At 35.9% G+C, this 24,477-nt stretch overlaps 2 protein-coding genes and 1 long non-coding RNA gene across 3 annotated transcripts; 2 read left to right on the forward strand and 1 right to left on the reverse strand.

The window, feature by feature from the left end:
* Positions 1-1,304: 1,304 nt before the first annotated feature.
* Positions 1,305-2,526, reverse strand: LOC133801279 (probable glutathione S-transferase). The gene is made up of 2 exons (XM_062239451.1): positions 2,070-2,526; positions 1,305-1,823 (listed from the first exon to the last, which is right to left on the reverse strand). The coding sequence occupies exons 1-2, from the start codon at positions 2,379-2,381 to the stop codon at positions 1,473-1,475; spliced, it is 663 nt and encodes a 220-aa protein (XP_062095435.1). The 5' UTR covers positions 2,382-2,526; the 3' UTR covers positions 1,305-1,472.
* Positions 2,527-3,885: 1,359 nt separating this feature from the next.
* On the forward strand, positions 3,886-4,954 carry LOC133801281 (probable glutathione S-transferase). Its single transcript, XM_062239453.1, has 2 exons — positions 3,886-4,260; positions 4,511-4,954. Exons 1-2 carry the CDS (start codon positions 3,949-3,951, stop codon positions 4,847-4,849), a joined length of 651 nt encoding a protein of 216 aa, XP_062095437.1. The 5' UTR covers positions 3,886-3,948; the 3' UTR covers positions 4,850-4,954.
* A 2,998-nt stretch (positions 4,955-7,952) lies between these two features.
* Positions 7,953-10,875, forward strand: LOC133801282 (uncharacterized). The gene is made up of 3 exons (XR_009876810.1): positions 7,953-8,827; positions 9,341-10,375; positions 10,445-10,875. It is a non-coding gene; the product is annotated as an uncharacterized LOC133801282 (long non-coding RNA).
* The last annotated feature ends 13,602 nt before the right edge of the window (positions 10,876-24,477 follow it).

Below are 24,477 nucleotides of genomic sequence, written 5' to 3' on the forward strand. Positions count from 1 at the left end.
TATTTTTATTTCTTTATTTTTAAAAAATAAAAATATATTTGGTAACTATTTTTGTTTTTTGTTTTTAAAAACAAAAAATAATAAACGTGTTTGATAATTTTTATTTTTATTTTTTGTTTAACAATATAAGGTGTTAGTTTAAAGAAGAGAAGAAAAAAAAAAGGAAAAATTAAAAACTGTTTAAAAAAAATTTGAAAGTAAAAAAATTCTATTTTCAAAATTTAATAAATTTTAATTAAAATTTAAAAAAATAAAAAATAAAAATAGAGTTACCAAACACTATTTTATGTTTAATTGTCAATTTTTTAATTAATTAAATAAAAAACTGTTTTTTCAATGGTTACCAAACAGGTCATTTATGTTTAATTTTCAAATTTTTGATTAATTAAATAAAAAATTATTTTTTTAAGTGTTACCAAACAAAACCGTGTTTTTGTTTTTCATTTATTTTGGATTATTTTACAAGAAACTAAAAATTCTCAGCCCTCATTGTCAAAGTCCACATTCTAACATAGTGCAATGTAGAGTTTTCTTGTCATTATCTTCAGTCTTACCCATTCAAATTATGTTTTTTTTCTCTCTCACTTTGTAAGTTTATTTATTTTATACGAAATTCATGATAAAAGTTGTACTTAAATTTGTATTTTTCTTCTTTTTTATTGAATTATTTTAAGAGAAAAGAAAAATCAATTTGACATAGTCCATTACAAAACTCAAAAAATCAGTTACAAAGCTTTCTAAAGAGTCTAATTAGATAATAGCCATCCAACTTCCAAATGGGTATTGACAAACCAACACCTACAATGCTTAAGACCATCACTAATAGATGATGTATAATTTGTTCAAATTTAACTAAAAATGTGTCAAATAATATATTTGGCCAATTTTTACTTACATTTATACTCCAATACACAAAGTGCAAACTAGCTAAAAAAAAGTCAATATAATTATTGATGTTTACTGAAAATATACAAAAACAATAATTTTTTTTATTAAAATATAAATTAAAAATTAAAACATTAATAATTTGTATTAATGAGTGGCAAAGAAGTAATTAAAAAAATGATATCTATTGTAGGTTAAATTTGGCTCATGTTATATTTTGTTCTAAATTTTGCAAAATTTTAACATAGGTTAAATTTAACATATATTTTAAATCACTATTAGAGTTCAATTTTTTGAAAACGAACTAAAAAATTGTTATACTTTTATAGCATTCCATTGAAGATATTCTAAACACCACAAATCTTTCAAAACTCCAAAATTCAACAAAAGAACTTAGAAACTAAGCAAACAATAAACAATGATCCATAATAAGTGGCAGGTATATATCTATACCAACTAGCTAAAAATTTATTTTGAAAATTTGGAATACATTGATAGTTTAATTATGAAAAAACTAGCAATGACTTGAGTAAGTTTTATAAACTTTATTGTTTATTTATTTGATTTGATATAACTAATACATTATATCATTTTTGGGTGGGTGCCTTGCTGGTGGACAATTGAGGCTTGTAGAAAGCAATAAGGTCTTCTTTCGAAGGCGATGCTTCTTTAATCACAGGATGAGTGGCAAAATCATGGCTCCATTTACAGAGCTTTGGAAACTTTGTCTCTGTCATTATCTCTATTCCCATGAGCTGTTGAAAAATTGGTAACCACTGTGCTATGACGTTTCCTGCTATGTCCACTACTCCAATGCTTTCTCCTCCAAAGTACTTGCCTTTCAGCTCTTTCTCTAGAAATTCTAAGTACTCACTTGCTTCTTTTGCTTCCTTTTCCCTATCTTCCTTGACCCAGGCTTCCCTCAGCGTTGGCACGATCTGAGAAAATCATATTATTCACCACCCAATTGTGACTTTTAAATACGCACATAAGGTGTTCGACCAAAGTTCTAACTCAAAAAATGGAAGAGCTTGCAGGATATGCATCAGTTTTATCCAAAGTTGATTAATAATGCAAATATCCCATGATTGGAAAAATGCTAAGGTGAGCAATCAAAATTATTACTCTACAGAAATTATGCAATCAAAGTGTTCGATGAAAGTTCTAGCTGAAAAAAATGTTACCTTGTCATCAATGAAACGAGTCCAAAAACGGGCTTGAGCTCTTTCATAGAGGTCTTGAGGGAAGATGGGATTAGTCTTCCATGTCTCCTCGATGTATTCAAGGATGACAAGTGACTCAGCTAAGGGTTTTTCATTGTGAACAAAGGCAGGGACCTTCTTGTGAATTGGGTTGTATTCGAGGAGAGAAGCACTCTTGTTCTTCAAATCTTCTTCATAGTATCTGTATTCAACACCTTTGAGTTTCAAAGCTATGTCTACTCTGCAACTAAAAGGGCTTGCCCAATTACCATAAAGTTTCACTTCTTCTCCCATAATCCTATTTTGTTACTACCAAAAATCACTTGTTTTGAATCTCTAGCTTGTTTAGGCTTCTTTATTTCTTCAATATATAATGGTTTTGTTCAACTACTTTCTTGACTAGTAACATTGTTTGGTGATGTTATTTTTTTCTTCAGGATTATACCATTTTTTATTTGTTTTAATATGATTGATGTTGAATGTATTATTGTTTGAATCTGGTCAATGAAGATGAAGAAATCAATAACACGTTTTTGTCTTTAAAAAATTTGATTTTTGTTTCAGAAATGAATTATATAATAGTTTTTAATTATTTAAAATAAAATTTAATTAGTTTCTTATTATTTTTTAATCAATTTATAATTTTTTTAATAAAATATAAATTAGACGAATATTATGTTAACACCTGATATTTGAATTATTTTAATTAGCACTTAAGTGACGAATGAAATTAAAAATTGAAAATATTAAGTCGTTATATCGCAAATACCATCTTCGAAGTGAAAGTATATTACTTATTAAGGTATTAATTATTAATTTATTTGACTAACAAGATTTTTTTTAGCATTGAGTGATTTATTTTACAAAAAGTCTGATTTGAATTGAGATGTATTCAAATTGAAAGAGTTGTGAAAACTAAAAAGGACAAAAAGGAGAAACAATAGGAGAAATATATATATATATATATATATATAGAAACATATCACAAAAAAAGACAAAAAAATATTGTAATTAGGGCCATTAATACATTATTATTAATTTTTTTTGCAGTAAGAAAACTTCTTATTTATCACTTTTTTTGTAGCAGGGTTCAAGATGACACATGTAGAACTAACGTAAAACAATTACACTAATTACAAAAGGACAAAATACAAAAATAGCCAACAAAATAATAGAATTAGTCCTATTAAAGTTGGGAAACTTCACTAATTGAACCTAATTAGCCCTTATTTATAACTCTAACTCTTAGATAATGTTTTTCACATTTTTTAACAAAATTATTCCTCTTAAACAAACAATTAGAAACAAATCTAACTTTTACCTTTCTCATCTCTAAGCTTCTTATTGAAAATCTTCTCAAATCCAACCATCTTCAACGTTATCGTCGAAACTTTGGTAGTGTTGTCGTCTGCGGCCAGCACCCACCTCGTCTCCGCCACACCGATGCATGTCCCCTCAGCTGCATCATCGTCTCCGCAACAACATTTTTTACTTTTATATAAGTATAAAGTTTAAAATATGATAAACATTAAATGAGGATTAAAATTAGTATTATCCTGTAAAATATGGTCAATTCATAGAATTTTTCTTTCTATTCCAAAGAAATAAAATAAATTTAAGGTAAAAAAAATAACTTGCAACTCTTCAACTATACGAATCTAGTCAAGGATTCCCAACTAAATCTATAAAAACTATTCAACCACACATTTATTATATACAAAAATACATGAAAAACATCTTGCTGCTCAAGAAAATTGTGGCTACAAAACCATTATAAATAGAGGCAATAGAGAGGCCTAAACAAACACAGCTAAAGATCCAAAACAAGTATTTTTTTTTTGTTAGTAAGGAATACAACAATATGGGAGATGAAGTGAAGCTTTATGGTTTTAGGGGAAGCCCTTTCAGTAACAGAGTTGATGTGGCTCTGAAACTCAAAGGTGTTGAATACAAATACTATGAAGAAGATTTGAAGAACAAGAGTGGTTCTCTCCTCAAATACAACCCAATTCACAAGAAGGTCCCTGCCTTTGTCCACAATGAAAAGCCCTTAGCAGAGTCACTTGTCATTCTTGAATACATCGACGAGACATGGAACACTCATCCCATCTTGCCTCAACACCCCTACGAAAGAGCTCAAGCCCGATTTTGGAGTCGTTTCATTGATGACAAGGTAACAGTTAATTCTTCCCAAATAATCTTTTTTTTTTTTTGAGCTAGAACTTTCGTCGAACACTCTTTGATGTTCATGCGCGTATTGTAAAGTAATAGTTTTGACAGTGAATAATATGACTTTCCAAACTCGTAATAAAGCCCATATGATAAGTCAGACATTCTCTTTCATTTTTTGAGCTTGAACTTTCGCCGAACACCTTATGTGCGAATTGTAATTAACAATTTGACGTTGAATATGGTTTTCTCAGGTCGTGCCAACTACATTGAAAGTGATTTGGGTGAAGGAGGAGCGGAAAAAGGCATTAGAAGAAGTAACTGAGTATCTGGAGTTTCTAGAGAAAGAGCTGAAAGACAAGTACTTCGGAGGAGAAAGCATTGGGATGGTCGACATAGCAGGAAACTTCATAGCCCAATCGATTCCAACCATGCAAGAGCTTGTGGGAGTAGAGATATTGACAGAGGAAAAGTTTCCCAAGCTCTGTAAATGGAGCCATGATTTTGCCACTCACCCTGTGATTAAAGAAGCATCGCCTTCTAAAGAAGAACTCATTGCTCTCTTCAAGCCTTATTTGAACCCCACCAACTGAAAAATGATCATCATATCATGTTATCTTACTAAATAATATTGGATGTTGTTATTGTACGTTTTATATCTATCTATCTATATATTCTAAGAGGACTTTCAGAAATCATTACTAGTATTTTTATAATTAAGCTGTCAATGAGTTCCAAATCTACACTTTTCTATGTAAATTAAGGCCAACAGTAACCTCCCAAGTTTGGCTTCAACTAGTCAATATTTCACATTCATTGTCTAACTAAATCAATCTTCGGTTTTATTATGGCTCAAATTGCTTTGGTTAAGATATAGTCTTATCTCTATTTGAACTTAGCCAATGCCAAAACTAGTTTCTGCATTGATATTGGCACGAATGAATGAATAGTGATGACTGAGCTAATATGTTGGCCATTCAAGCATGACTAAATAAACAACTTCATGTCATATGAGGAGAATCAAAACGAATATGACAAAAATTCAAATGATAGATAAAGAGTTCTTGGACAGAGATGAACAACTAAACCAAAAGTCCAAATAAAAAAGAAAAAAAAAACAAATGGGTTTTACTTTAGCAAGTATGAAGCAAGAGAATTAGGCAAAACATGAAATATTTAAAAATATCTTACAAATGTCCGAATCAAATGTCATCACTATGTTCTGTCTCAAATTCGCGGTTGACAAAATCAACTTGTGGGACATATTTTTCATGTGGTTAAGCTTTGACAAAAACAAATGGTGGGTACTGTAGTGGACAAAATCTGTGTCTATGTTAAAAAGTCCAACAAGTCAGTCAGACTAGCCAGCCAGACCCAATAAGCCAACCAGACTAGAGAGTCATGCCAAACCCAACATAAACGAGCTCATATATACTGAATGAACAACACAAATGATTAGTCAGACTAGCTAGCCAAGCCCAATAAGCCAGCCAATCATGCGCAACCCAACATAAACAGGCTCACATATATTGAATGAACAACACAAATGGTCATTCCATGCGCGGTCCTGACTTTAGATACACTCAGTCAGCCGAGGACCTTGAATTGGTCGAGATATATGCAACCCTTCCCATGAATTTCGAAAAGTAACTACTTGGAAGTGAGTCAGAAGGATCAGGAAGGCGGGAGGAACAACGATAAGGAAAACGACTATAAGGAAGACCCTAAGGGGCTAATAATGAATCATTTGATAACCATTACTCTGAATACTCTCTTTGACGAGCAATATTCTCTCGAGCTAATCCGATCAAGCTCCGCCGTCACCCTGACCACGAACCAGTTAGACTGACCTGATCGAATTATCAAGCTTCATTGTCATCCTAACCACGAACGAGTCAGACTGAGACCGGGTTGTCAAGCTCTGTCGTCACCCTACTTATCATTTTACTCACTTATTCACTATTACATACGTAATATTTTACTTTTTTGGTTATCTTTAACGATAATCTAACTAACTTGAGTGTGGAGTCCCTTTGACTAATACCCCACCGGTGCTCTGAATTGAACTACTTCCTCCTTCTTTGTTCTTAACAGGTTTCTGGTGCCTGTTTAATGAATATGTTTTAATTTATGATATGTTAGAATGGAATGAAATATCTTCTATCTTGAGTTGGGATTAAATCTATTTATATATATATACACTTAAATAAATCTTCTTATAAAGCCATTTAGCAGCTTTTTTTTTTGCCTCATGACCACCTTAACAAGAGTATTCATTCATACATTTTTTTTAAATAAATAGTCAAATGTCCATTTGGTATCTTGTATTTTATTGAAATACAAACTTGATACCTTCTGTTTTGAATAATTATCAATCGATACTCTTGATAATTTTACAAAATAGACAAAGGAGATTTGAGAAAGAATCAAAAGGGAGACTAGGTTTTCATTATGTCGAAAGAGATAAAAATAAAAGTATAAGAGCAAGAAAATATATAGTCAAAATAATGAGAGGCTAAAAAACTAAACTACCCTTACATATTAATAAAACTTATATTATTAACAACCCTATATTTGCAAAACGTACATACATTAGTACCCTAAGCGTGATTAAATTTTTATTATTCCAAGTCTACCCCTAAAATTTTGATTATTTTATCATTTTGTTATTTTTTAAATGGTGTTAATTTTTTTCTTAATTAAATTTTAAAAAGAAAAAAAATATAACAATTAATATATTTTAAAACATAAAGAATATTAGAAAAGGCATCGATATAAAATTGGTTCCCTATCGTCTCTTACACGCCAAGGTATCTTGAGGAGGACGTCGATCACCTTCGACGGAGAAGACGAATAGAGTCACCACCTAAGAAGACGACGACAGTGGAAGGCGACACCGTGCGTATCGCCAACAACAACAGTGAGCCATCACCTTCGTCTCTTAGAATTTTGTTTTTGTTTTTTTTTGTCTCTATTATGGGTTTCTTTGTCCTTCATTGTTCTTCGTTTTTTGGGTATTTTTTTTCCTCAATGGTTTCTTCTGACCAGAATATATGTTTTTATTTTTCTGTTATGAGTGTTAGGCTTTGTTGGGATTAGTTTTCAAAAGGGGTCTGATGAAAAAAGGTACTAGGAAGAGAGTTTTGCCTGTACTTTCACCATTTTCATTTGAAATCCATGAATCAGTTAAAGCTCTTGGCATTGTGAATGCAAATGAAGAGCCAATTGAAGAGAATCCAATGGACCTTGTCGCTAGTGAGAATGAGCCAATGGCCCCTGCTGCAGTAGAAAATGATCCTAGTACCTTTGCGACTGAAGCTGACTATCATGGTTTTCCAACTCAACAAACGAAACTTGGAGACACAAAAATGCAACTCGGAGTGCAACTTCAATGGAACAAGACAATACATTAGCCTTTGCGAATGATGGTGCGTTGCCAAGCCTGACTGATGATAGTGGCATGGAATGGAAAAAAGGAAAAAATGACACTTCAAGTGATGAGGAGGACAGTTCTGAAATAGGCGAAGATTGTGTTGAATCTGACATAAAGGAAGAGTTTGGGACGTATTATGACAGTGATGAGGCAGACCACAGAAATTTCATAAGAATGGAAAAAAAAAAAGAGTTAATTTACCCAAATAGTAAATTGCCAAATCCAGAAAAAAGGGGGGGCGGGTTGGGGGTATGACATTTATCTGAATGGCAACATAGTGCTTAGAAAGTGGCTAAGATTTAGAGATCACAAGCAGAACTGGGATGTGGTGAAAGATTATGCTATACAAGAAGGTTTTGAGCTTCAGAAAGTGAAGCATGCTTCTAGCATAATTACTACACGTTGTAGAGCAATGCACATGGCGAATCCATGCTTCTAAGTCACCAGATGGTACTGAGTTTCTCATAAAAACATACAATCTTGAATATAATTTCCAGTGTGTTGTGAAGAATAGGATAGTTACAGCGAGTTGGATTGCCAAAAATCTCTTCGTAATAGCTTTGCTAGAAATCCTACAATGAGTGTCGACAAAATGAGAACTGAGTTGAGAGACCATTTTGGAGTTGAGGCTACAAACAGGCGACTATGGGCAGCTAGACAGAAAGCTAGAGGGGCTTCAGGAGGGGCTTATTCATATGCCAACTTAAGGCGTTATGGTGCTATGATCCTTAAATTCAATCCGGGGAGTGCTGCTATTGTCCAGACAAACTTAGAGCCAATTGAAGAGCATTTGGAGGGTGACACTAATGAACCATTGATTGGTGTGGAATCAGTAATGAAGCTTCAATTCAAGAGAATCTTTGTTTGCTACGAAGGTGTGAAATCGGGTTTCAAAGCAGGTTTCGACCTTTTTTTGGGTTAGATGGTTGTCATCTGAGAGGGTCATACAAGAGCATTTTATTAGCAGCAATGGGGGTTGATGCAAATCTTCATTTCTATCCCATTGCATATGCTATTGTAGAAGCAGAGAATACTAGTAGTTGGAAATGGTTCTTGGAGATGTTACTGGAAGAAATTGAAAGAAATTGGGGATTCTGCCAATGGCAAGCCATGGTGTGTTATGAGTGACAGACAGAAGGTACATGAGATTCACTGTTGTTGCTTGTTATTGAACTAATTTTTTATGTTTTATTGATCTATTTATGCCTATTATTGATATGTTATTTTTATTAACTTGTATAGATTTGTTGCTACCCGTTATTGAACCAGTTTTTTTATGCTTTATTGATTTTTTGCTGCCTCTTATTCATGCATATCTGTTGGTGGTCGACTATTCATATATATTATATATTTTATTACGTGAATGTATCATACATAATCTTTCTTTTCTTTGACAAGGACTCAAGTGAATTCTAGCATTAACATACATTTTCTCCTTTATACACTAATACAAATAAAAAAACATGTATATATAATCTATATATTTATGCGGCTGGTCTTTCTTTTTTGTCTTATTTAGCTTCATTTCTATGTCATTCATAAGATGTGCATAAATATTTTTATTAACTTGTACAGATTAGTTTCTGCAGGTTATTGAACTCATTTTTTCATGCTTTATTGATCTATCGTTGCCTCTTATTGATGCTTGTAGGGTTTAATTGATGCCGTGGCTAACATCCCAGATGTATCACAACGTTTTTTGTTGTTTTCATTTGGAGAACAACATGGTGAAGAAATTTGGGGCATCAGAACTTAAACAACTGTTTTAGGCAGCGACACAGACATCAAGCTTTGATAATTTCAAGCGTATAAAGACATTCAACAAGGAAGCACATGAGTGGCTACCAATATTGACTTCAACCATTGGTGTATGAGCAAGTTTAACACAAATGTTAAGGCGGAGCATCTTACAAAAAACTTTGTAAAATCTTTCAATGGTTGGATAGATGGCCACCAATACAAGCCTCCTATTGAATTACTTGAGGGTATAAGAATGCAGCATACCTGAATGATGTATGTTAGGAAAAAGATAGCAGACAAATGGTCTCACAAGCTAACCCCAAAGGTGAAATTGAGGGCCAATGAAATCCAAAAAAAAAGCACGTTTCGCAACTGTTACAAATGTTATAAATTAAGAATTCCAAGTTGTTTATTCTGCAAAAAGGTGTATTTTTCGATTAAATGAAGGATATTGCATATGTGGCCTATCACAGATAAGAGGAATCCCTTGTATTCATGCAGCTGCTTGCATAAATACTATAAGGGCGGACATTACCAATTATTGCTCGCCATATGTCACCACTGAAATGTTGAGGAAGAGTTTTGAGTATGCTATTCATCTGGTAAATGTGGCCTCAATTTGACGATGAGGAATTACTACCACCTATTATAAAAAAAACTCCCAAGCAGACCCAAAAAATATCATAGAATAAGGGTTGCAGGAGAGAAGCGACATTTACCCACTGTTCTTGGAAAACAACCAGTTAGAAAGGGAGTTTCTAGCACTAAGAAGTGCAAGAACTGTCTTGAATTTGGCCATAACAAAAGGTCATGCAAGAAACCACCAGCTCCTACCCCATCTCAATCACAACCTGAAAATGCACCAGCAGCATGTCGAGGAAAAAGAAAGGCAGCAGGTCGGGGCAGAGGTCAAGCCAAAAAATAAAAAAGAGGCACATCACATGAGGTAAAATATTATGCATGAATTATATGTTATCATGGTCAATTTATCTGAATCAATTTACCATTTTTTCAGGCTTCTGTTCCAAGCTTGGAGCCATCTGCTAAAGAAATCCAGACAAATGCACCACCAATGGATTTGTTCTAAGCCCAAGAGACTCAGTAGACCCACCAAGTATAACAACAACATTTGGCAAACTTGATTTTAAAGAAAGAACCTAATTTTGAAGAGCCTATGTTTTTTGTTTTTTGTTTTTTATAAGGATGTTACCTATAACTTTTTTGCAAGCTGCTTTTGTAAAACCTAAACCAACTGTTGTTGGATTTCTTTTGTAACGCACTTACACAGTGACTACTTGTGTGCTAATTATTTTTGTAAAGCCTGAAACAATTGTTGTTGGATTCCTTTTGTAAATCACTTATACGGTGACTACTTGTTTGCTAATTATTACAAACTTCCAGCTGTGACTTTTTAATGAGAAGCTAATGAAACTCATTTTGCCAAAATGATTTCTGCTTGAATTTTAATACTTATTTATGTTTTATTGCTTAATCAATAAATATGGAAGATTAGTCTAATATACAGAGCTTATAACATAGCCATAAATTGATATCAAAACACAAATTCCTGAACAAGGCACGAAACTGATATTACATATGTACTAAACATGTCCCTCTAATACAAACCATAAAATTTCATCTTCCAAAACCTGAAATTGATATTACTTTTGAATAATGCAAAACCAGAAAATTACAAGTTCATAATTAAAAACACGACCATTAACATCAGACAAATACAAAACACATACAAACTATTTAACATAAATTTTCCAATGGCTACTTTAGCATCTAATCTCTCTACACGTTCTAACATCTTTGAATCCCATGGACCTGAAGTTTCTTCGTGGTCCCAACCTCCATGACTACCCTAGTTCCAGATTTCTTAATTCCACCAACCAAAATAGTCACCACCTTTAGCCCTATTCGGACATCAATAGAATAGTCTGTTTCGGATTTGTCATTGTCTCGCTGATTTTCATAACACATCTTCTTCCCAATTTGCATTTTCTATTTTTGAACTTCAAACCATGGCTGCTAGAAGCGTGGCTAGCATATGATGCCATGTAGCTATTGATTCAACCAAAAAACATTTTGGCATCCCCCAATCATTCAACATCCACAAAACCTTGTCCATTATAGTCCTATTCATACGCTCAGCCACGCTGTTTTGCTGTGGCGTTTTAGTACATGAAAGATGTCTAGCTATTCCATTTTCAACATAAAAAGAGCCAAATTATTTGTTACAAAACTCTAAACTATTATTGTAATACTCTACTACCCAGGGACCGTTACGTTGTGCATTTTAAACAGTACTAAACTTGCTAACCGAGTCATTTGGCCATAATCGTGTAACTAAGTGTGATTAATAATTTAGGGTTAAAATTTTTGGTTAAAGATACAACGTTTCACTAAAACATTTACTGTATACATTGAGATCCCAAAATATATTTTAAAGGTTAATTACAATAAAATATTTACAACCAGCCGACCTAAGTGGAAAAATAGGGTTTAACCCTAGTTCCTCTTTAAACCATCGACCGTGGTGGTCGAGCAGCCACATATGTACACATCGTCACTTAAGCTCTCAAACTCAAGGATGGTCCATGTTTCTTTTGCCTTTACCTGCACCACATAGCATCCATGAGTCGACGCTCAGCAAGAAAACTCAATATCCTCATGAACAGGTAATAACATGTCACTGAATCATAATAGCATGCCTAGCAGTAATAGCCCTATTCATGCATGCAGACAAGTCCAAATAAATGATTATGGGCCCTGCCCCCTGTATAGATGACTATCAAGTCAATCTGGGAATAGATGGCTAATGTGTCCATCTTTGAATACGTGACTAATGAGTCACACACTTAGGCTCTGCACCCTAATCAGATAAGTGACTAATGAGTCACACACTTGGGCTTTGCACCCTAATCAGATAAGTGACAAATGAGTCACACACTCGGGCTCCACACCCTATTCAGATAAGTGACAAATGAGTCACGCACTTGGGCTTTGCACCCTAATCAGATAAGTGACAAATGAGTCACGCACTTGGGCTCTGCACCCTAAGCCATGTGATGTTACAGTCACCTGAGCCTTTTGGCCCTGGCTCTAAGTAACTAGCCTTTAGACTAGACAAGCATTTTTAGTTTTCATCGAACTTGGGGTCGGTCAAGCATTTAATGCTCATGATGATTCATTTGATGCTCATGTTGGTTAAATCTAATCATTTTGGCTCTGCGTTCAATACACTTATGCCGCTCTTGACTCATAGGTCAATTCCATACGACTCGTGCCATTTTTGATTAATGAGTCAGTACCATACACAAATAAGCAATGCACCCAGGCATATATCATATGTCAAATATCCAAATATAAGGCATTCAGCATGCTTACTCAACATTCACTAGCATAATTATGATCATGCACATTTACAGAGACTCAAGCTCTGATAAATTCCATATGCAATATTCATGCCATGCCTTAATCATATGTGTTGCTATGCATTTACAATGCAATCAATGTCCATATATAGAGCACTCAACATGCTTCATCAATAACCATGCATGTCACATACTGGGTGCAATTTTCTTACCTTTGACCCAAGCATAGGTTAGCAATAAACAATCCTTAAGCACGATCCTGTTTCCAAGCCTCTAGCGATAACCTAGTCACAACCATAATATAAAACCTCATAAAAAATGAGTAAATAAATACTTCCAAACCCAAACCTAGTCTCCGGGACGTCGAATCCTACTCAACTGGGTAGTAGGATCGATCCTAGGACCTTAGAATTAAGTTCCCACGATTAAAACCAAATCTAGGAAAAAATGCACAAGCCGGTCGCGGCTTGGCCTAGTGAGTCGCGACTTGCCCCAAGTCAGAGAGCCCCTTGCCTGGCCTCTGGGACGGGTCACAACTTGACCCCTCTTGGGTCACGGCGCACCCCTCAAGCTTCCTCCTCTTGGCCTTTAGCTTCATCCAAGTCGCGACTTGACCACGAAACCAGCCATTTCCTTCGACTTCTCCCACTTAAAACCTTCCCAAACATATCCAAATCCCAAAATCAAAGTTCACAAACATCGTAATCATCCAACACCAATAATACCCAAGCTTCAATTCATCCAAAAACTCATCAAAACCTAAAATCCAATCTTAAAACTTGGATTACCTCCGATTGAGTCGTTTCCCAACTAAATCATTTGGTTAATAAGCTTCTAATCTTTCCTAGAATTGCTATGCCTCGATCCTTGCTTGAATCCGAGTCCTAAAACTGGAGTTTCCTTCGAAAATGTGAATGGGTGTCGAAAAGGGAACGGGAGGGAGAGACAACGTTCTGAACGTTCTTTTATAATTTTAACAGGTTACTTCAAGCTTAAGTAACCTCCAGCAAATCCTAATGCTCGGGGTCCCGAAAACGCCTCCTAGGGGTAAAATAGTCCAAATTCCCATAATTTTCCCCTGATCTCACTAACTCCTAATTTATCATCAAATAATCATTCCCATTACCCAATATCCTAGTAATGTGCTAAATACCCGAATACCCATTCACTCACTCCGAGTCAAGTATGGATCCCGTTGTGACTTTCCCACTAGCTTGTTCCCTAGGATCGTCTTGTGTCGAGTAACCCAAACATAACCATATAATAATGTAGTACCACAACCATACCACATATATGCCAAATATACCCAAAATGGGCCAAATTATGAAAATTGCCCAATTAAACAGAAATGGGCTCACATACATATTTAATACACCTAAAGTCATATTATAATATTATTCACATAATGATACACATAAATATTACATAATTCCATAGTTTTCCATCCTGGACCCCTAATCAAGGCCCTAAGCCTTATTAAGAAATTTGGGACGTTACAACTATCCCCTCATTACAGAAATTTCGTCCTCGAAATTTTATCTGAGTAGCCCAGAATATCAATCCTGCATATCTGATTCCAGTTTCCAAGTCGCTCCCTCGACCTCATTGTTTATGTATCATACCTTAACCAAAGGTATAGCTTTGTTCCTCAGAACCCTGTTCTTTCTGTTAAAATCTGAACTAGCTATTCCTCATAGGATAACTTAGCTAATTCCAGTTCCTCATAACTCAACACATGAGTTTCATCAACCACATGTTTTCTCAACATGGAAATATGAAATATATTGTATACAGCTAACAATGCCAAAGATAAGGCCAATCCATAGGCAACATGACCGATCCTTTCCAGGATTTCACATGGTCCTACAAATCTAGGGCTCAACTTCCCCTTACCTCCTCACCTATTTTCCATGGTGAGACTCTAAGGAAGACACAATCTTCCACTTGGAATTCCACATTTCTGCATTTAAAATTAACAAAATTTTCCCATTTACTCTAAGAAGCGAGCATCCGTGCTCTAACCTTTTCAATAGCCTCAACGATTCTCTAAACTACCTCAAAATCCAAATATAACATCTCACCCATCTCATTCCAATGAATGGGTGATATACATTCCCTACCATAAACATCTCATATGGTGCCCTCCAATAACAGGATAACTCTCTCTGATTTACCGCCAGTCTGAGGATAATGAACGGTACTAAACTCCAACTATATACTCATCGCTTTCCACAACCTTCCCCAAGACTTGGAAGTAATAACAGGGTCCTTATCTGATAAGATAAACCTTGAATTCCATGTAGGCGTACTACCTCTCTCACATAGCGGTCTGTAAACTGATCAACTGTATTACTCGTCCTTACTAATAAAAGTGCGCTGACTTTGTATACCGGTCCATAATGACTCGAACCAAATCATGCTGACCCATACAATATGGGCAGCCCCACCGTGAAATCCATTGCGATGTTCTCTTACTTCCACTATAGGATACACAAGGCTACAATGACCTTACTGGTTTCTATTACTCTGTCTTGACCTGCTAACAGGTTAAGAACTTTGTCATGTATTCCATTACGTCCCTCTCCATCCCAAACCACCAATATAAAGCTTTCAGATCTTGATACATTTTTCATGATGCCTGGATGAAGAGAATAAGAGGGTAGTATAAGATTCATCCAGAATCCCTCGTTTAATCCCAGTGTCCATCGGATCCCAAGTTTAATCCTTATACCTCAATAAACTTATACCTGACACCACATAATCCTTAGCTAATCCGGCTAAGACATTCCCCTCAATTCTTCCCATCTATGGGTTCACTTAACTGTTTTCCTTTAATCCCCTCTGAAATAGTAAACTCAAATGTAATGTTGGCCACCTGGCCCACCAGTAACTCTACTCCAGTTATGGTCACACCCTTCAAATAACATGATGCTTGGGCAATCACTTTTCCTGTCAATAAGATATCATAATAACCTGCAAACTGGTTATGATTTGTAAGAAGACTCAGAACTCTTCCACAAAAACACATGTAATATCCTGCCCGTCCCAGGAAACTTCTACCCTCTAAGGTGTTCCTTGACCTTGGCAAATCTCCAACTGAGAGTATACCACAATACCGTCGATCAAGACGATCACAAATCCAATTTAGATAATCTTTGAATACTCTGTTCATCTAATCCATCAAAATAACTCGACATTAATCAAATCCTCAAAACATAACTCAGCACTCCAAGTGCCCTCATCTGATATAAAAAATAGTCTTCTACATATCCTTCTCTCTGATCTTCAGTTGGTAATAACAAAATCAAAGATCCACCTTAAAGAATATTGTCTTACTCAATAAATGAGTCTTTATTTCTTACAGCTCTGCTGAAGCCGTTCAATACAGTGCTTTAGACCTGGTTCTGTCCCTGGCACCAACCTAATCACCATTCTATATCTTTATATAAAGGTAATCCTGGAAATTCCCCTGGAAACACATCCAGAAACTCACAGACTAATCCAGTCTGTCCTGGTCCCACTGGCACGACCTAAGTTGTATCCACCACACTAGCTAAGAGTTCTATGCATCCTTCTACAATAGATCTCTAGCTTTAAATAAAAATGTCATAAGCATACAAGGTCCACGCGCAGGGCCAACAAATACAAAGGTTTTTCACCCTCAAGCTCAAGAGTTGCCATCCTTTCCTTACAATCTATCCTTGCCCCAAACTTGGCTAACCAATCCATATCCAGGATCATATCGAAGTCAGTCACAACCAACCCTATCAAATCAACTGATGAATCATTTCACACCATAATCTAACCCATCTCTTAAAACTACCAATAGAGTACCACTTTCTCATCACAACATAACCATATAACCTGCATATCAACTCTATGCCTCTCTAAATGCAACAAGCAAATAACACACATGGCACCAAAACCAATCAACATAATACAAGAATCAAAACCAAAAAGCTGACCTGCCACCACTGAGGAACCAGCCTCAGTCTCAGTCTCAATCTCTGACTCTGGCTGCATTAAAGCAAACACTCAAGCTGGAGTCGAACTGTCCACCCCCTTTTCCTTATCCTTCCTTCGCCTTGGGAAATTTCTCCTAAGATGCCCAGCTATCCCACATAAGAAACATGGCCTTGCTCGACATTCTCCCAAATGACGCCTCTTACACCGAGTGCATTCTGGGTAAACTTTCCAATCCTTGTTCTTGCCCGATCCAATAAATGGGGGTATCACTATCTGAGCTCCGCGCTCTCCAACACTCTCATTCTCAATCTCATTTCATGTGCTCTCAACAACAAGAGCCTTCCCTACCACCTGAGCGTAGGTAGAGATTTCATGCACTGGGGCGACTCTAATGCCCTGAGCTATTCTGGGATTCAATCCCTAGATAAACCTTTCCTACCAAGCTACATCCGTGGGTACCATATCAAAAGCAAACTTGACCAACCCATCGAATCTGTTAACATACTTTGTTTTTGTTGCATTTCCTTGAACTAGGTTCAGAAACTCATTCATCTTAGCAGTCTTGACTGCGTCACAGTAATATCTTTCATTAAACAGCTGCCTAAATTCTTTTCAATCCATCACAGCTGTATCTCGTGTTTGGGATATCACTTCCCACCATGTCTAGGCATCATCCCGCAACACATATGTAGCACATATCACCCTATCATGACCTACCACTCCCATACTGTCGAGGATGGAACTAACCATGCCCATCCATTGCTCAGCTCTGAATGGATCTAGGCCTCCCTCAAAGATTGGAAGGTTATATTCATGGAATCTTCCATAAATAAATTCCCACTTGTTTTCAACCCTAGGTTGAGCCAATATTGGTGCCACTCCTGGCATAGCAAAGAAAGAGGTGTTCCCTGATAGATGTTGCTGTTTCAAACATCTAATCTCTTGCTCTTGCCTTTGCAATATTAATTGCATATCTGTAAACACATGCTGGAAATTCTAAGGGGCAGGTGAAAAACTCAAATCCTGGTTGTAATTCCCAGCCTCAGTATAACCACCACCGAGTCTTATTAACTGCCTTGGATACATACCTTCTGATTGAATCTGCAATCAATAGCTTCACCCATTAAACATGATGAGCATATTCAAAATCCTTCCACACGGGAACAATCATACCACACTACATTCACAACCAGTGCAGTGCTAAAAACATGCCCATAACATTCGTACATCAATTCATAACCCCTGCTCTTCCAACATACACACTATGCTTTCAACTCCAGCATGCAAATAACACATTTATATTTTCAATATGCAGATAATTATATAATCATATCAATAATCAAGAGCCAGAATCTATCAGAATCTCATGCTCCCTAATACAGCGTGCAAGTAAAGCATTTACATTCTATTTAAGCAGTTAAGCACATAACCACATAAATAGTTACCACACCCTAAGTGAAGCTTGTCATTAGTGATGAGTGTACATGCACAACTTGTCTACAAGAACCCTTAACCTTGGCTCGCTCTGATACCAATTTGTAACGCCCTAATATACAATATATCACCGACATGCATACAAATATACAATTACGCCCTCAATAGGCCAAATTACTAAGATACCCCTGTCATGAAATGTGGACCCACATGCATGGATTTAACATCATATTATAATATAATTCACATAAACATGCACATAATCATTTAATGGCATAATAAAAGAATTATGGCCCTCCCGGCCTACTAATCCATCCATTAAACTGCATTAGGGATTTCAGGGCATTACAGAAGCTCATTCAGCCTTTAGTGGAAAGCTTAGGTGGTGCTGTGTACATATGCAACCGCTTGACCACCACGTCCAAGGAGTTCTTAGAGGAACTAGGGGGTTTACCCTATTTTTGCCACTTAGGTCGGCGGGTTGTAAAATTTAAACAGTAATGACCATTTTGAGTTGTGAATAACTTGTATATGTTTTTTATGGGCCTATGAACAACTTTATGTATTGAATAAAATATATCATTTCCTTTTGATTGGTTTTCCACCTTAGCCTGTTAATAACACTTAGAAGCACGTTTTTAACCAAAGAACTCGGGTAGCGAGTTAAATTTCCGGTTCACTTGTCACCGTAACTGTTCTGGGGTAACCAGGACGTTACATTGATGAAGCATGTTAAGGGCTCTATTTATGGATATATGTTGCATCATGAATGCTTGGTTTCATTGTTTACATGATAAACGCACTGACTTATCAGTCAGAAACGACAATAGTATTGAGCGTTGGTTGTGAAGTTTTGACTTATTAGTTAGGAACGGCAATAGTGCTTAGTACTAGTCATATGACATTGACTTATAAGTCAAGAGCGGCAATAGTGCAACAAGCGCAGATCAATATGATTAGATCTAATCAACAGAGCATTATCAATTTGATTAGATCTAATCAACAGAGCATTATACTCTCGTCCGACCCTATGGTCAAAGAAAAACTAAAGATCTTGGCTAGTTACTCAGAGCCAAGGCTAAATGGCCCAGGTGACTTGATGGTCACATGACTTAGGGCACATGTCTCCAGGTTGACTTAACAGTCATCTATTTAGGGCGCAGGACCCCGGAATGACTTCACAATCATCTATTCAGGGCACAGGACCCCAGAATGACTTCAAAGTCATCTATTTAGGGCACAGGACCCCAGAATGACCCAAAGTCATCTAATTAGGGCTGCGAGCCGCATAATGATTTCGTGATCATTTATTAATACTTATATGCATGCAGTAATAAGTTTTTTGCTGAGCCTTGGCTCAAGAGTGCTATGTTGTGCAGGTAAAAGGAAAGAAAAGCTTACCCAGCCTTGAGTGGAGAGCTTAGATGGCAACGTGTACATATGCGGCCACTTGATCACCACAACCAAGGTGTTTTAGAGGAACTAGGATTTTACCCTATTTTTGCCGCTTAGGCCGGTGGATTGTAAGTTTTGAATTTTAATGACCATTTTGGATTGTAAACGACTTTGTAAGCACTATTATGGGATCCCATGTACAGATTAACGTTTTTAATGAAATATCAATTCCTTTTTTATCGAAATTTTATCCCTGGATGTTAATAACACTTAGATACACGTTTATGGCTTAATGACTCGTGTAGTGAGTTAAGCAATATTTAAAGTACAGTGTGACGGTTCTGGCTACCCAGGGAGTTAAAAGTGGGCTAATGCCCACATTGAATTTTTTTCTTTTAAAATAAAAGTTTAATATTTTTTTACAATTTAGTCTTTTTATGTAAATTTTTATATTTATGTCCTATAAAATTTACAATTAACTAATTTTTTTATGTATATTTTAATATTTATGCACTCTTGAAATTTTTTTAAAAAAATTTCACCCTTAGTGAACAAATTTCTGGATCTGCCACCGTTCTCAAGTAAGCCCCCACTATTCACTTAACAACTAGCTGTAACATCCTAAAATTCCTAATAAGGCTTAGTGCCTTGATTAGGGTGTCGGGAAGGCATAACTGGAATTATACGTAATTTTTTTGATTATTTATGTGATTATTTGAATTACATGAGTCATATTATAATATGAGTGATTATGTATGTTTAAGTGAATTGAATGTGCTAATAGGTCCGTTTCTATTAAAAATGGCATTTTCGTAATTTCAACTTGTTGAGTGTGGTTGGAGTATCTTGAAAGAATTTTGAGCATTCAAGGGAAGCTTTGCAGCTGCAATCATCCCCCAGCAGACCTTAGATTTCATTTTCAGAGAGGTAAGCTACTCTGTTTTTAGAGTTCTTCTTCAAGCTTGATGTTCTTGAGTGTTGAGGAAATTTTGAGCTTTTGACTTATTTCCAATTTTGGTGTTGTTATTGTGGATGGGAACTGATTTGCTAGCTATTCTAGACCTGAAACTAAGGTTGAGACTCTTGATTTTGGCTTGGGATCACAGATTTGGGGTTTACCGCAAGGCTCGAGGCAGGGTCGTGTTTGGGGTCGTACGATTATTCGGACAAGACCTGAGGTAAGAAAAATGGTATATGCACATATAGCTAATCTGTAACACCCTACTTCCTTAGAGTCGTTACTAAGTGAGTTATAAACGTGCAATCAACTCGCTAATCGAGGTTTTAGGTTAAAAGTGTAGCTAATACGTAATAAAAGCCATAAAATTAGAAAATATCATCATTCATTCAAAATTATAAAGCGATATACAATTGGGATCCCAAAATACTATTTAGAAATATTTACAACTCAAAAATATAATTAAAGTCGACTAAACGACAAAATCAGGTTTAGTACAAACATCTCCCAAAAATACCTCTGGCCGTGGCAGCCAGGTAGGCCAAACATGTACGCGTCGCTTCATGCTCTCCATACTCATGGTTGGTCGACTTTCTCCTTGCCCTTACCTGCACCACAGAGCACCCGTGAGCTGAAGCCCATCAAGAAAACTCCACACAAGAAAATAACATATGCATATCTATCATTCAGCTTACAAATAAACTTCCAATGGGCTAAACACATATGGCCATGTCATCCCAGGCGCTTTACCAGACCCTGGGTTCGCAGTCCACACCGTGAGGATATCTCAGGTATCCTATAGGGGTCTCACCCTGGCAACTCGCACTCTGCGTGCTTAACGCTGCTCCCAGCCCCTTGTCGTACTCGGCCTTCACCGTTCCTGACCCTTACCGTTCTCGGCCTTCGCCGTTCCCGGATCTTGCCGTTCATTCACATATATGCACACATAGCATAATTAAACAAATACTTAAACACGTATGAACATATTCAATGGGGCTACGCCCTGCAATACAATATTAGGAGTGTGTCCTAAAAGCATGTAAAGACATTTGTTTTTTTCTATGAATAAATAAACACAATGGTTTATTATTATTGTCATATTTAGATTGTTAAATTATTGTTTGAATAATTTTGTAAATATCAGAAAATTTCCATATTCATTATTGAGGATGTGATCTTGTATTAGTACGAGAGAATTAAGATCACATGAATGAATAAAAATAGTCAACAACAACAAATTAAAGTTATGGAATTCTTTAATTGGAGTTGTAAGTACAGTTTACTGAGTATCATAATGATACAAATAATCTAGATTCGGATTATTGATGTGGTAAGACATCTTGGTAAATGTGCTTTATATAATATGATTATATATGACATGGACCGATATGAATTAAAGTCTTTATCCAAAAACCATTTAACAATAAAAACTTGTAATTCATATCATAACTGATGATCATTTATAGATCAACCTAAATCCTGAGTGTTCATGAACTCCTGTTCATGTTTATTAAATCTTTTGATTCATTCGTTAAGGTCTCTTCAAAGAATGAGGCTAATGACTTTTGTTTTGGAGATTTAATATCATGGATGGCTGGGAACATGTATCAACAATACGGAATCTAATATTTCCTAACGGATCGTATATTAGTTCCCTTAAGGGTTAATTCTGGAACTGAATGATTTTGAGCTCAAATCTATAATTAGATTATAGATTAATTATTCACTAGTGAATTAATGGTACTTAAGGAATAAGAAGTAAATTAGAAAGGTTAAATGGTAATTCTCCCATTCTAATTTATGAACTAATTAATTAGAGGGTTGAACTATTGTAAGATGGTTATATCAATGGACGACTTAAGAAAAAGATTTCTGTAAAAGTATATCTATAACATAAAGAGTGCAATTCTGAATTTATAGTGGAGTAATATCAGAATTAATAAATTAACTATTATAATTAAAGAGTTTAATTATTTAGTTTCAATTTATTGGAGCCTAATGTTATAGGTCCATGGTCCCCGAAATGGCTCAAATAATCACTGTCAAAGGCAAATACAAAATGGGCAAAAAGGACTTATGTGATAAGTAAAATATTTTTCTATGTATCAAACATAATTATTGTTTAATTATGTGTAATTAATTAATTATTTGATTTATCAAAAATATAATTAATTTAAAATTAATTTATTTTTGGTATTTAAATAATAATAAAAATTGGGAAAAATCACATGCCTGCACATGCATGTGGTACACGTGTGGCACAGTGCACATGCACTGTGCTACACGCATAAGAGATGGACTGAGTCTCTTGATTCCACAATTTTAGTTATTTAAATATTAAATAAATAATGAGATATTTTAATATGATTAAAATATTATTATTTAAACAAAAATCTGATAACTGATCAGTTATTTTGAATTTGTTTAAGATAACAAATATTTTAATATATTGGATATTATTAAATATGGGATATCAGTTTTCACATAACGTAATTTTTTCAGGGATAGAAAAATATCTAGGATTCTCTCAGAGAAAAGAGAACAGTGACAAAAACAAAGGTCATTGTTCTTCACAAAACCTAGGCCCAAACTTTATCAGATCTCATGTGTTGAGAACATCTGATAAATAGTTATTGCTTATTATTTGTATAGCGAGCCCACACTCGTTTTTTGTGTGCCTGAGAACATTTTGGAAGATCTTGGTGTGAGATCTCAAGGATTCAGCCATACGAAAAGATAGTAGCAAGGAAGGACCTAAGGTAATTTTTCTATTCTTGTCATTGATTCAATATATATATATGAGTGTGAAGAAGTAGATCTAGAAATCTTATGGGATTAATCTGACAATTTGATTGTTGTTCCGCTGCGCATAATCTCTGATTTAATCAACAAAAACCAACATACAATCATATAGGGTTGTGCCCTGCAACCGAAACTATAGGGCCTCGCCCTGCTCTACGGGTACAATATTTTTCTTACCTACGTCCCGAGCTGTCCAAGCACCGATGTCCCGAGCACAGTCCCCTAGTTCGAGCCTCATTGAAAACCTAGTCACAACGTATCAATAACATTCATCCATCAAGTTCTAATCCAATAAATAACTTCAGGTTACAATTCTAGTTTCCAAAACCTTGGATTCTATCAATCCGGGTGATAAAATCCATCCCGAGCCTTAACAATTGGGTTCCCAAGCCAAAAAAACCCACAAAACAGCCAACACCTTGAACCAAGGCCGCGACCCAACCCCTTAAGGGTCGCGTCATGCCTCAAAACAGAGGAAAAATGCCTCCTTGGGAAGAGACACGGGCCGCAACATGCTTAGCCCAGCGTCGCGGCGCTCCTCAAGAACAGAGGCTTCCCGAGGCCTCACACACACACGGGTCGCGACATGCCCCTCCTAAGGCAGTGGCTCAACCTGCAAACCCGGACCTGAATTTAGATACACTCAGTCAGCCGAGGACCTTGAATTGGTCGAGATATATGCAACCCTTCCCATGAATTTTGGAAAGTAACCACTTGGAAGTGAGTCAGAAGGATCAGGAAGGCAGGAGGAACAACGATAAGGAAAACGACTATAAGGAAGACCCTAAGGGGCTAATAATGAATCATCTGATAACCATTACTCTGAATACTCTCTTTGACGAGCAATATTCTCTCGAGCTAATCCGATCAAGCTCCGCCATCACCCTGACCACGAACCAGTCAGACTGACCTGACCGAATTATCAAGCTTCATTGTCATCCTAACCACGAACGAGTCAAACTGAGACCGGGTTGTCAAGCTCTGTCGTCACCCTGATTACCATTCTACTCACTTATCCACTATTACATACGTAATATTTTACAACTTGATTGTGGAGTCTCTTTGGCTGACACACCACCGATGCTCCGAATTGAACTACTTCCTCCTTTGTTC

This window comes from Humulus lupulus, chromosome 9 (genome assembly GCF_963169125.1).
Source record: "Humulus lupulus chromosome 9, drHumLupu1.1, whole genome shotgun sequence".
Classification (NCBI taxonomy): domain Eukaryota; kingdom Viridiplantae; phylum Streptophyta; class Magnoliopsida; order Rosales; family Cannabaceae; genus Humulus; species Humulus lupulus.

What these genes read in the sequence shown, in the direction of transcription:
- LOC133801279 (XM_062239451.1), bottom strand. Translation starts at nt 2,381, where the DNA reads ATGGGAGAAGAAGTGAAACTTTATGGTAATTGGGCAAGCCCTTTTAGT. An exon ending in CTCGTTTCATTGATGACAAG is followed by an intron (nt 1,824 to 2,069) that starts GTAACATTTTTT and finishes TGATTTTCTCAG; the next exon opens with ATCGTGCCAACGCTGAGGGA.
- LOC133801281 (XM_062239453.1), top strand. Translation starts at nt 3,949, where the DNA reads ATGGGAGATGAAGTGAAGCTTTATGGTTTTAGGGGAAGCCCTTTCAGT. An exon ending in GTCGTTTCATTGATGACAAG is followed by an intron (nt 4,261 to 4,510) that starts GTAACAGTTAAT and finishes TGGTTTTCTCAG; the next exon opens with GTCGTGCCAACTACATTGAA.